Source organism: Salvelinus alpinus, chromosome 1 (assembly GCF_045679555.1).
Source record: "Salvelinus alpinus chromosome 1, SLU_Salpinus.1, whole genome shotgun sequence".
Lineage (NCBI taxonomy): Eukaryota > Metazoa > Chordata > Actinopteri > Salmoniformes > Salmonidae > Salvelinus > Salvelinus alpinus.
In genome coordinates, this window is record NC_092086.1 from 118158103 (window position 1) to 118171079 (window position 12977).

Consider the following 12977-nt stretch of genomic DNA (forward strand, 5'->3'; position numbering starts at 1 on the left):
GTTATTGTTGTCTCTCTTTGTATTGTTGTGTTACTACAATATTGTGTTGTTGTCTCTCTTTGTGTATTGTTGTGTTACTACAATATTGTGTTGTCTCTCTTTATGTATTGTTGTGTTGTTGTCTCTCTTTATGTATTGTTGTGTTGTTGTTAGGTCTCTTTATGTATTGTTGTGTTGTTGTCTCTCTTTATGTATTGTTGTGTTGTTGTTAGGTCTCTTTATGTATTGTTGTGTTGTCTCTCTTGTTGTGATGTGTTTTCTTTTGTCCTTTATTTTAAATGTTAAATTGCAGCCCCGGTCCCCGCAGGAGCCCTTTTGGTAGGCCGTGAATATAAATAAGAATTGGTTCTTAATTGACTTGCCTAGTTAAATAAATGTTAAATGAAAAATAAAATAAATAAATGCTGTGGGAATCCCTCCATTGTGTAACATGACGGTGATTAACATTACAATACAATAGAACAATAGTCTAGGACATCAGCTGCGTGTTGGAGGAATGGCCTCATGGCTGCTAGCTGGGAACGCTGAGTTCAGACAGAGAGAGTGTGCGTGTGTGCAGGGGCTAAAATCAGGGGGTATTTTTCAGGGCTAATATTGCATGACAGGAGACCAAGGTTCCGTCAAGGTGAATCAGGCCCAGTTTCTTCTTTCCTCTTTCCTCTCAGCCCCCCCCCCCCCCCCCCCCCCATCCTAAGGGCCCCGCTGCACTGCCCCTGGTCCCCCATCCCCCAGTCAGAGAGGAGAGGAGAAGAGGGGAATCTCCTCTCAGACCTCAATCACTATAACCCTAATCTTTAAATTACATGATGATTCCACGTCACAGATATACCGTCGAATGAAATGGAAATTAGATTAATTTCTGTAGGACACAACCTCTATAATGTGGAATGAACGAGACAGTGTATAGTGTGTATGAAATAATTAATTTACCAATTTAATTAGGTAGATAAAATGTTTAATAATCCGTTATGGCAGTCTCTATGTGTTTGATAGGGAATGAGAGTTGTGTATGTGATAACAAGGAGTGTGTATGTGATGACAAGGAGTGTGTGTGATAACAAGGAGTGTGTATGTGATAACAAGGAGTGTGTATGTGATAACAAGGAGTGTGTGTGATAACAAGGAGTGTGTATGTGATAACAAGGAGTGTGTATGTGATAACAAGGAGTGTGTATGTGATAACAAGGAGTGTGTGTGATAACAAGGAGTGTGTGTGATAACAAGGAGTGTGTATGTGATAACAAGGAGTGTGTATGTGATAACAAGGAGTGTGTATGTGATTACAAGGAGTGTGTATGTGATTACAAGGAGTGTGTATGTGATAACAAGGAGTGTGTATGTGATAACAAGGAGTGTGTATGTGATAACAAGGAGTGTGTATGTGATAACAAGGAGTGTGTATGTGATAACAAGGAGTGTGTGCGTGTGATAACAAGGAGTGTGTGTGTGATAACAAGGAGTGTGTGCGTGTGTGTGATGATTTCACACCAGTCCGCTGGGTAATCCAATCAGCCTCTCTGTATGGCTAGGACCCATCTCACCTTGTACTCCCCCCCCCCTCCCCTTCCCCTCTCCCTTCCTCCTTCCCTCCCCCCCTTCCTCCCTCTTCCCCACCTTCATCCCCCTCATCCACCTCTCCCTTCCTCTCCCCCCCCCTTCATCCCCCTCTCCCTCCCCCTTCCTCCCTCTCCCCCTCCCCTTCCCCTCTCCCTCCCCTTCCTCCTTCCCCTCTCCCCCCTGCCCCCCCTTCATCCCCCTCTCCCCCCCCCCTCCCCCATGCCCCCCCTTCATCCCCCTCTCCCCCCCTCCCCCCCACCCCCCCCTCCCCCACCCCCCCCCCCCCCTCCCCCATGCCCCCCCCCCCTTCCTCCCTCTCCATTAAGAGTCTGCTGTTATAACCTAACACTACACATCTCTGCTCTTATGTCCTAATGCTGCACGTCCTCCTCAGGATTACAGAGGACTTGACTGCATCCCAATGGCACCAGATTCCCTACAAAGTACACTACTCTTAGTGCTCTGGTCTAAAGTAGTGCACTATATAGGGAATAGGGTGCCATTTGGGGCTTAGACCTAGCTGATTGAAGTGTAGATAAACGTATTTCGCCATGTCATGATCTATGTATCGCTCAGCCATACACCCTCTGAGGATGGATCATGTTAACATCATACATTGTTTAAATGAACTGAGCGAGTTGCTGCCTGGCTGCTTAGCTGGATGAGGCTGCATGGGGCTGGAGATGAGGCTGGATATGAGGCAGTATGGGGCTGGAGATGAGGCTGGAGATGAGGCAGTATGGAACTGGAGATGAGGCTGCATGGGGCTGGAGATGAGGCTGGAGATGAGGCTGCATGGGGCTGGAGATGAGGCTGCATGGGGCTGGAGATGAGGCTGCATGGGGCTGAAGATGGGGCTGGAGATGAGGCTGCATGGGGCTGGAGATGAGGCTGCATGGGGCTGGAGATGAGGCTGCATGGGGCTGGAGATGAGGCAGCATGGGGCTGGAGATGAGAATACATGGGGCTGGAGATGAGAATACATGGGGCTGGAGATGAGACTACATGGGGCTGGAGATGAGACTACATGGGGCTGGAGATGAGACTACATGGGGCTGGAGATGAGACTACATGGGGCTGGAGATGAGACTACATGGGGCTGGAGATGAGAATACATGGGGCTGGAGATGAGACTACATGGGGCTGGAGATGAGACTACATGGGGCTGGAGATGAGACTACATGGGGCTGGAGATGAGACTACATGGGGCTGGAGATGAGGCTGGAGATGAGGCAGTATGGAACTGGAGATGAGGCTGCATGGGGCTGGAGATGAGGCTGCATGGGGCTGAAGATGGGGCTGGAGATGAGGTGGATGGGTCTGGAGATGAGGCTGCATGGGGCTGGAGTTGAGGCAGTATGGAACTGGAGATGAGGCTGCATGGGGCTGGAGATGAGGCTGCATGGGGCTGGAGATGAGGCTGCATGGGGCTGAAGATGGGGCTGGAGATGAGGCTGCATGGGGCTGGAGATGAGGCTGGATGGGGCTGGAGATGAGGCTGCATGGGGCTGGAGATGAGGCAGCATGGGGCTGGAGATGAGAATACATGGGGCTGCAGAATACATGGGGCTGGAGATGAGAATACATGGGGCTGGAGATGAGACTACATGGGGCTGGAGATGAGAATACATGGGGCTGGAGATGAGACTACATGGGGCTGGAGATGAGACTACATGGGGCTGGAGATGAGAATACATGGGGCTGGAGATGAGACTACATGGGGCTGGAGATGAGACTACATGGGGCTGGAGATGAGACTACATGGGGCTGGAGATGAGACTACATGGGGCTGGAGATGAGAATACATGGGGCTGGAGATGAGAATACATGGGGCTGGAGATGAGAATACATGGGGCTGGAGATGAGGCTGCATGGGGCTGGAGATGAGAATACATGGGGCTGGAGATGAGAATACATGGGGCTGGAGATGAGACTACATGGGGCTGGAGATGAGAATACACGGGGCTGGAGATGAGAATACACGGGGCTGGAGATGAGAATACACGGGGCTGGAGATGAGACTACACGGGGCTGGAGATGAGAATACATGGGGCTGGAGATGAGAATACATGGGGCTGGAGATGAGAATACACGGGGCTGGAGATGAGAATACATGGGGCTGGAGATGAGAATACATGGGGCTGGAGATGAGACTACATGGGGCTGGAGATGAGACTACATGGGGCTGGAGATGAGACTACATGGGGCTGGAGATGAGACTACATGGGGCTGGAGATGAGACTACATGGGGCTGGAGATGAGGCTGGAGATGAGGCAGTATGGAACTGGAGATGAGGCTGCATGGGGCTGGAGATGAGGCTGCATGGGGCTGAAGATGGGGCTGGAGATGAGGTGGATGGGTCTGGAGATGAGGCTGCATGGGGCTGGAGTTGAGGCAGTATAGAACTGGAGATGAGACTACATGGGGCTGGAGATGAGACTACATGGGGCTGGAGATGAGACTACATGGGGCTGGAGATGAGAATACATGGGGCTGGAGATGAGACTACATGGGGCTGGAGATGAGACTACATGGGGCTGGAGATGAGAATACATTGGGCTGGAGACTACATGGGGCTGGAGATGAGAATACATGGGGCTGGAGATGAGACTACATGGGGCTGGAGATGAGAATACATGGGGCTGGAGATGAGAATACACGGGGCTGGAGATGAGAATACATGGGGCTGGAGATGAGACTACATGGGTTCTGGAGATGAGAATACATGGGGCTGGAGATGAGAATACATGGGTCTGGAGATGAGAATACATGGGGCTGGAGATGAGACTACATGGGGCTGGAGATGAGAATACATGGGGCTGGAGATGAGACTACATGGGGCTGGAGATGAGACTACATGGGGCTGGAGATGAGACTACATGGGGCTGGAGATGAGAATACATGGGGCTGGAGATGAGAATACATGGGTCTGGAGATGAGAATACATGGGGCTGGAGATGAGACTACATGGGGCTGGAGATGAGACTACATGGGGCTGGAGATGAGACTACATGGGGCTGGAGACTACATGGGGCTGGAGATGAGACTACATGGGGCTGGAGATGAGACTACATGGGGCTGGAGATGAGAATACATGTGATCTCACTCACTCTCAGTTGCTGACAGTTGACTCACTCTCGGTTGTTGACAGTTGACTCACTCTCGGTTGTTGACAGTTGACTCACTCTCAGTTGTTGACAGTTGACTCACTCTCGGTTGTTGACAGTTGACTCACTCTCGGTTGTTGACAGTTGACTCACTCTCGGTTGCTGACAGTTGAATCACTCTCGGTTGTTGACAGTATACTCACTCTCGGTTGTTGACAGTAGACTCACTCTCGGTTGTTGACAGTTGACTCACTCTCAGTTGTTGACAGTTGACTCACTCTCAATTGCTGACAGTTGACTCACTCTCAATTGCTGACAGTTGACTCACTCTCAATTGCTGACAGTTGACTCACTCTCAATTGCTGACAGTTGACTCACTCTCGGTTGCTGACAGTTGACTCACTCTCGGTTGTTGACAGTTGACTCACTCTCGGTTGCTGACAGTTGACTCACTCTCGGTTCGCTGACAGTTGACTCACTCTCGGTTGCTGACAGTTGACTCACTCTCGGTTGCTGACAGTTGACTCACTCTCGGTTGCTGACAGTTGACTCACTCTCGGTTGTTGACAGTTGACTCACTCTCGGTTGTTGACAGTTGACTCACTCTCAGTTGTTGACAGTTGACTCACTCTCGGTTGTTGACAGTTGACTCACTCTCGGTTGTTGACAGTTGACTCACTCTCGGTTGTTGACAGTTGACTCACTCTCAGTTGCTGACAGTTGACTCACTCTGTTGTTGACAGTTGACTCACTCTCGGTTATTGACAGTTGACTCACTCTCAGTTGCTGACAGTTGACTCACTCTGTTGTTGACAGTTGACTCACTCTCGGTTATTGACAGTTGACTCACTCTCAGTTGTTGACAGTTGACTCACTCTCAGTTGTTGACAGTTGACTCACTCTCAGTTGTTGTTTTGAAGAACAAGTTGCCTACACGGTCATATAACAGAACTTCAGAATGTAATATTTGTTTCATAACATTTGCAAACAGCTTGTCCTATAGGATATTTGTATGAACATTTCAATAAAAACACAGCTGCGTTTGAATACAATCCAGGCCGAGATTGTATAATAGAGTCACCTTAGATTAAACTGAGTGTGATATGTGACAATATTATCAATTGTGAAATTGTACATGATGAGATGGGAACACAAACTACTTGGAGCAGCTTGGATCAACAACCTTGTTACTGTCTAACTACCAGCCTCTGTCTATATTACCCAGTGTGCTGGCCTCCCATTCTACCATACTCCCTTCCTCCCATTCTACAATACTCTCTTCCTCCCAGTCTCCCATCCTCCCAGTCTCCCATCCTCCCAATCCAGAGTAGAGACAGAGAGGTGAAGATAAGAGCCCATTTCCATTACCAGAGGCTTGTTTGAGTTTTTTGAGGAGTGACATGTGAGTCACTGTCTGCATACCAAATGGCACCCTATTCCCTATACAGTGCACTACTTTAGACCAGAGCCCTATCAAAAGTAGTGCACTATATAGGATATAGGGTTCTGTTTGGGACACACATCGTCTGTTCACAGTGGGTGTCAGGGCAGCAATGCAGCAGGCAGGTTAATGGTATTGCGAGGTCAGAGCCTGTGGTAGATTAACCCTGTGATTTGGAGAGGGGGGGGTTCTTGTAGCAGGAGTAGAGGCTAGCCCTGACAGAAGATCCGCACATCGTCACAGGGCCATGCGGGGGTCACTCAGAAGAGGATGGGTGCATCACAAATGGCACCTTATTCACCCATTTGAGCTCAAGTCAAAAGCAGTGCACTAGAAATAGGGTGTAATTTGGGACGGTGAGACAAGGTCAGTTAGGCCAGTCAATAGACAATGTGAGAGGGGAGTAGCAGGGTTTATGTGAAATGGAATCATGGATTCTATAGATCATTGTCAGTTTTGCTGTATTGTTGAGGTAAAACGTAGAAAGTTATTTGGACATTTTTCAGTACACGAAATACTATAATGATGCCTGCATGGCACAGAGGAAAAAGCAATGCAATGTCGCCATGTTATCTGTATTTATTATGGATACCCATTAGTTCCTGCCAAGGCAGCAGCTACACTTCCTGGGGTTTATTATGGATCCCCATTAGTTCCTGCCAAGGCAGCAGCTACTCTCCCTGGGGTTTATTATGGATCCCCATTAGTTCCTGCCAAGGCAGCAGCTACTCTCCCTGGGGTTTATTATAGATCCCCATTAGTTCCTGCCAAGGCAGCAGCTACTCTTCCTGGGGTTTATTATGGATACCCATTAGTTCCTGCCAAGGCAGCAGCTACACTTCCTGGGGTTTATTATAGATCCCCATTAGTTCCTGCCAAGGCAGCAGCTACTCTTCCTGGGGTTTATTATGGATACCCATTAATACCTGCCAAGGCAGCAGCTACTCTCCCTGGGGTTTATTATGGATCCCCATTAGTTCCTGCCAAGGCAGCAGCTACTCTCCCTGGGGTTTATTATGGATACCCATTAGTACCTGCCAAGGCAGCAGCTACTCTTCCTGGGGTTTATTATAGATCCCCATTAGTTCCTGCCAAGGCAGCAGCTACTCTTCCTGGGGTTTATTATGGATACCCATTAGTTCCTGCCAAGGCAGCAGCTACACTTCCTGGGGTTTATTATGGATCCCCATTAGTACCTGCCAAGGCAGCAGCTACTCTTCCTGGGGTTTATTATGGATCCCCATTAGTTCCTGCCAAGGCAGCAGCTACACTTCCTGGGGTTTATTATGGATCCCCATTAGTTCCTGCCAAGGCAGCAGCTACTCTTCCTGGGGTACAGCAAAATTAAGGCAGATTAGCTGCTGCCTTGACAGGAACTAATGGGGATCCAGAATAAACCCCAGGAAGAGTAGCTGCTGCCTTGGCAGGAACTAATGGGGATCCATAATAAACCCCAAGAAGAGTAGCTGCTGCTTTGGCAGGAACTAATGGGGATCCATAATAAACCCCAGGAAGTGTAGCTGTGTAATGTGTGCGTACTGGCGGCAGAGAAGTCAGGCGCAGGAGAGCAAAGACTATGTTACAACGGTGCAGTTTAATAATAAAATCACCGAGAACAAACACAAATAAATAAATACAATGGGACTAAACCCTTCGCACGACAGACATAACGTGCACAAACTCTTACAATCAACAATACCGGACAAGGGCATGTGGGGAATAAAGGGTGAAATACACAACATGTAATTGATGGAATTGAAACCAGGTGTGTGGGAAGACAAGACAAAACAAATGGAAAATGAAAGGTGGATCGGCGATGGCTAGAAGAACGGTGACGTCGACCGCCGAACGTCGCCCGAACAAGGAGAGGGACCGACTTCGGAGGAAGTCGTGACAAGCTGCTGCCTTGACAGGAACTAATTAATTACTTGTGAATTTTGTATTATCACTTGTGAATGATGTATTATCACTTGTGAATGATGTGCAGTAAGGCAACTTTTTCAAATAATTTCCGCACACCTCATGTAGCCTAGCCCATAGTCCTATAGGTTTTAATAAGGTTAGTATCACACCTCATGTAGCCTAGCCCATAGTCCTATATGTTTTAATAAGGTTAGCATCACACCTCATGTAGCCTAGCCCATAGTCCTATATGTTTTAATAAGGTTAGTATCACACCTCATGTAGCCTAGCCCATAGTCCTATATGTTTTAATAAGGCTAGTATCACACCTCATGTAGCCTAGCCCATAGTCCTATATGTTTTAATAAGGTTAGAATCACACCTCATGTAGCCTAGCCCATAGTCCTATATGTTTTAATAAGGTTAGTATCACACCTCATGTAGCCTAGCCCATAGTCCTATATGTTTTAATAAGGTTAGTATCACACCTCATGTAGCCTAGCCCATAGTCCTATATGTTTTAATAAGGCTAGTATCACACCTCATGTAGCCTAGCCCATAGTCCTATATGTTTTAATAAGGTTAGTATCACACCTCATGTAGCCTAGCCCATAGTCCTATATGTTTTAATAAGGCTAGTATCACACCTCATGTAGCCTAGTCCTATATGTTTTAATAAGGTTAGTATCACACCTCATGTAGCCCAGCCCATAGTCCTATATGTTTTGATAAGGTTAGTATCACACCTCATGTAGCCTAGTTGTCACGTTCCTGACCTGTTTTCCTTTGTTTTGTATTTGTTTTAGTTGGTCAGGGCGTGAGTTGGGTGGGTTGGTCTAGGTTTGATTTTCTATGTTGGGATTTTGTGTTCGGCCTGGTATGATTCTCAATCAGAGACAGCTGTCAATCGTTGTCCCTGATTGAGAATCATACTAAGGCAGCCAGGGTTTCACTTGTGTTTTGTGGGTGTTTGTTCCTGTGTCAGTGTTTGGGCCACACAGGACTGTTTCGGGTTAGTCACGTTTGTTGGTTTTTGTATTTTGTAGTGTTTGTTGTTTTCCCATTAAAATATGAATACTTACCAATCCGCATCTTGGTCCGAGCCATGCTCCTCCTCGTCTGAGGAGGAGAACGACTACGACAGCCGTTACACTAGTCCTATATGTTTTGATAAGGTTTGTTTCACAACTAAAGTGGCCAAATATCTTCTTAAAATTAAGCACATTAATCTGCTTTACAAGGGGTGTAGAGACTAACTGGCATACATACGCAGCGTGTGAGTTTCAAGTGTGGGGAAGATAATTTTCACCATATAAATTCACCTGTTGAACAAAAGCATTACATGCATAATTGCATTTGCGGTCACTCTTGAGGATGGTGTTTTCCCGCTAATGAATTGCATTTAGGAACATTCACACTCATAGCCTACCGCTGTGTGCGCATTGTTGCGCTTTATAATGTGAAGAAATTGTCCAATAGTTTATCAACATTTTAAACTTAACATTCAGATCTGTTGCATCAGCCTCATTGCTTTAATTATTATTTTTTAATGCTAGTGGTTGAGTTAATTTAGGATCTATCCCGGACTATTTTTTGAATATTTATTTTTCACACAGAATAGAATAGATCAACTTTTGTACTATTGGGGATAGTAGATTTGCATAAGTATCTGTCTATCTGACAGTCACACAGTGCTATCTATCTGACAGTCACACAGTGCTATCTATCTGACAGTCACGCAGTGCTATCTATCTGACAGTCACGCAGTGCTATCTATCTGACAGTCACGCAGTGCTATCTATCTGACAGTCACGCAGTGCTATCTATCTGACAGTCACACAGTGCTATCTATCTGACAGTCACACAGTGCTATCTATCTGACAGTCACGCAGTGCTATCTATCTGACAGTCACGCAGTGCTATCTATCTGACAGTCACGCAGTGCTATCTATCTGACAGTCACGCAGTGCTATCTATCTGACAGTCACGCAGTGCTATCTATCTGACAGTCACGCAGTGCTATCTATCTGACAGTCACGCAGTGCTATCTATCTGACAGTCACGCAGTGCTATCTATCTGACAGTCACGCAGTGCTATCTATCTGACAGTCATCTGCCTTGAGTTATACTACCAATAACTACTGGTGCCTTGAGTTATACTACCAATAACTACTGGTGCCTTGAGTTATACTACCAATAACTACTGGTGTCTGAGTTATACTACCAATAACTACTGGTGCCTGAGTTATACTACCAATAACTACTGGTGCCTGAGTTATACTACCAATAACTACTGGTGCCTGAGTTATACTACCAATAACTACTGGTGCCTGAGTTATACTACCAATAACTACTGGTGCCTGAGTTATACTACCAATAACTACTGGTGCCTGAGTTATACTACCAATAACTACTGGTGCCTGAGTTATACTACCAATAACTACTGGTGCCTGAGTTATACTACCAATAACTACTGGTGCCTGAGTTATACTACCAATAACTACTGGTGCCTGAGTTATACTACCAATAACTACTGGTGCCTGAGTTATACTACCAATAACTACTGGTGCCTGAGTTATACTACCAATAACTACTGGTGCCTGAGTTATACTACCAATAACTACTGGTGCCTGAGTTATACTACCAATAACTACTGGTGCCTGAGTTATACTACCAATAACTACTGGTGCCTGAGTTATACTACCAATAACTACTGGTGCCTGAGTTATACTACCAATAACTACTGAGTTATACTACCAATAACTACTGGTGCCTTGAGTTAGAAACCACATTCTATATGTACGGATTGCATTGACAAAATGTATCGCTCACTAAAAGTACGAACCTGAACAAAATGTCAGTAATGTCTGACAAATTGAAACATCTCTCATCTTCAGTGTGCAGGGTAAATCTAACCACCTACTCCTCTCTCTCCTCTCTACAGTGTGAAAAGCAGGTTTATTCTGGTCTGTGCTGCAATAAAAGTCCTCGTATCAGCTTCACTAGAGTCCAGTCTAACCGCCCTCTCCTCTCTCTCCTCATCTCTCTCCCGTCTCCAGTCTGCAGGGCGGGTTTCTTCCGATCGGTGCTGCAGACCCCTGCCTGCAGTAAATGTCTTCCTCACAGCTTCACCAGAGTCCAGGGTTCCGTAGCCTGTACCTGTGAGGAGGGATACTACAGGAGAGACAGTGACCCGCCCAACATGGCCTGTACACGTATGTGCTACGCCTCACTTATGCCTCATCATTCATTACATACTATGCTGCTACATACTATCTACATACCGTACAATTCTCCAATATCTGCCTGTTCCTTTTAAATAGAAGGGGGTAACGGCACATATTTCAGCAAATAAAATAGCTGTTTCAAGGAAATGCAGATTCTAAATGAATTGTTTTCGAGCTTAGCATGAATTACCATGAATTGTTTACAAGGTTTAATATTTGATTTGTTACATTAAATAATTCCGTAATGACTCGAAGGAAGGATGGCAAGCATCTGTTTCTGTCGCCAGTAAGAAACTGCTTGCCATTGGCTGCTAACTAGCTGAGCTGCTAACTAGCTGAGCTGCTAACTAGCTGAGAACTGCTAGCTAACAGGCAAGCACAAAAACATAATATTAATAATAATTAGTATTATTATTATTGTTATTATTTATTTTCCATACATATTGGTAGTATACCACTCCATACATTAATACTACAGTAGTTATCAGTAGTATACCACTCCATACATTAATACTGCATTAGTTATCAGTAGTATACCGCTACATACATTAATACTGCATTAGTTATCAGTAGTATACCACTCCATACATTAATACTGCAGTAGTTATCAGTAGTATACCACTCCATACATTAATACTACAGTAGTTATCAGTAGTATACCACTCCATACATTAATACTGCAGTAGTTATCAGTAGTATACCACTCCATACATTAATACTACATTGGTTATTGGTAGTATACCACTCCATACATTAATACTGCAGTAGTTATCGGTAGTATACCGCTACATACATTAATACTGCAGTAGGTATCAGTAGTATACCACTCCATACATTAATACTGCAGTAGTTATCGGTAGTATACCACTCCATACATTAATACTGCAGTAGTTTATCAGTAGTATATCACTCCATACATTAATACTACAGTAGGTATCAGTAGTATACCACTCCATACATTAACACTACATTGGTTATCGGTAGTATACCACTCCATACATGAGCACCAGAGTAGTTATTGGTAGGAGGGACTCAGACCTTCGTAACAAAGCCTGCACATGTAAATACAACACTTCCATTTACACAAACGGGTCATTCCACGAAAAGATTGCCCTTTGATAGTGCCCTTTGAAGTAGAAATTGTTTTTGCATTTTAACATGTCCCTCCGTCAACCCTGTGTCACTTCTAGGAAGATTTAAACCCACTTAATCCCAAAATGTATTCAAGTTTCACCATCATTGTAAAATCCTAGTTATTTTTGTTGCTTTGACAAAGTTCTGAAGATTATTATTTGTTTCATGTGATTAGAGATTCACCTACAGTACCAGTCAAAAGTTTGGACACACCTACTCATTCCAAGGTTTTACTTTATTTTTACTACATTGTAGAACAATAGGAAAGACATCAAAGCTATGAAATAACACACATGGAATGATCTACAGTGCCTTGCAAAAGTGTTCATCCCCCTTGGAGCTTTTCCTATTTTGTTGCATTACAACCTGTAATTTAAATGGATTTTTATTTGGATTTCATGTATTTTATTTAATACTTTTTTTTCACCTTTATTTAACCAGGTAGTATCAAACTTTGAACATCCCACGGAGCACCATGAAATCCATTATTAAAAAATGGAAAGAATATGGTACCGTATATGTTTTGGCCATCAAGGAAAACGCTATGTCTGGCTCAAACCCAACATCTCTCATCACCCCGAGCAAACCATCCCCACAGTGAAGTATGG

The 12977-nt window shown here is 45.2% G+C and overlaps 1 protein-coding gene across 1 annotated transcript in view; it reads left to right on the plus strand.

Moving 5' to 3' along the window:
* Nucleotides 1-12977, plus strand: part of LOC139539692 (ephrin type-A receptor 5) — a 161850-nt gene that overhangs the window by 52114 nt on the left and 96759 nt on the right. The window contains exon 4 of the mRNA XM_071342873.1: nucleotides 11068-11223. Coding sequence (XP_071198974.1) covers nucleotides 11068-11223 — 156 coding nt within the window. The remainder of the gene's footprint in view (nucleotides 1-11067; nucleotides 11224-12977) is intronic.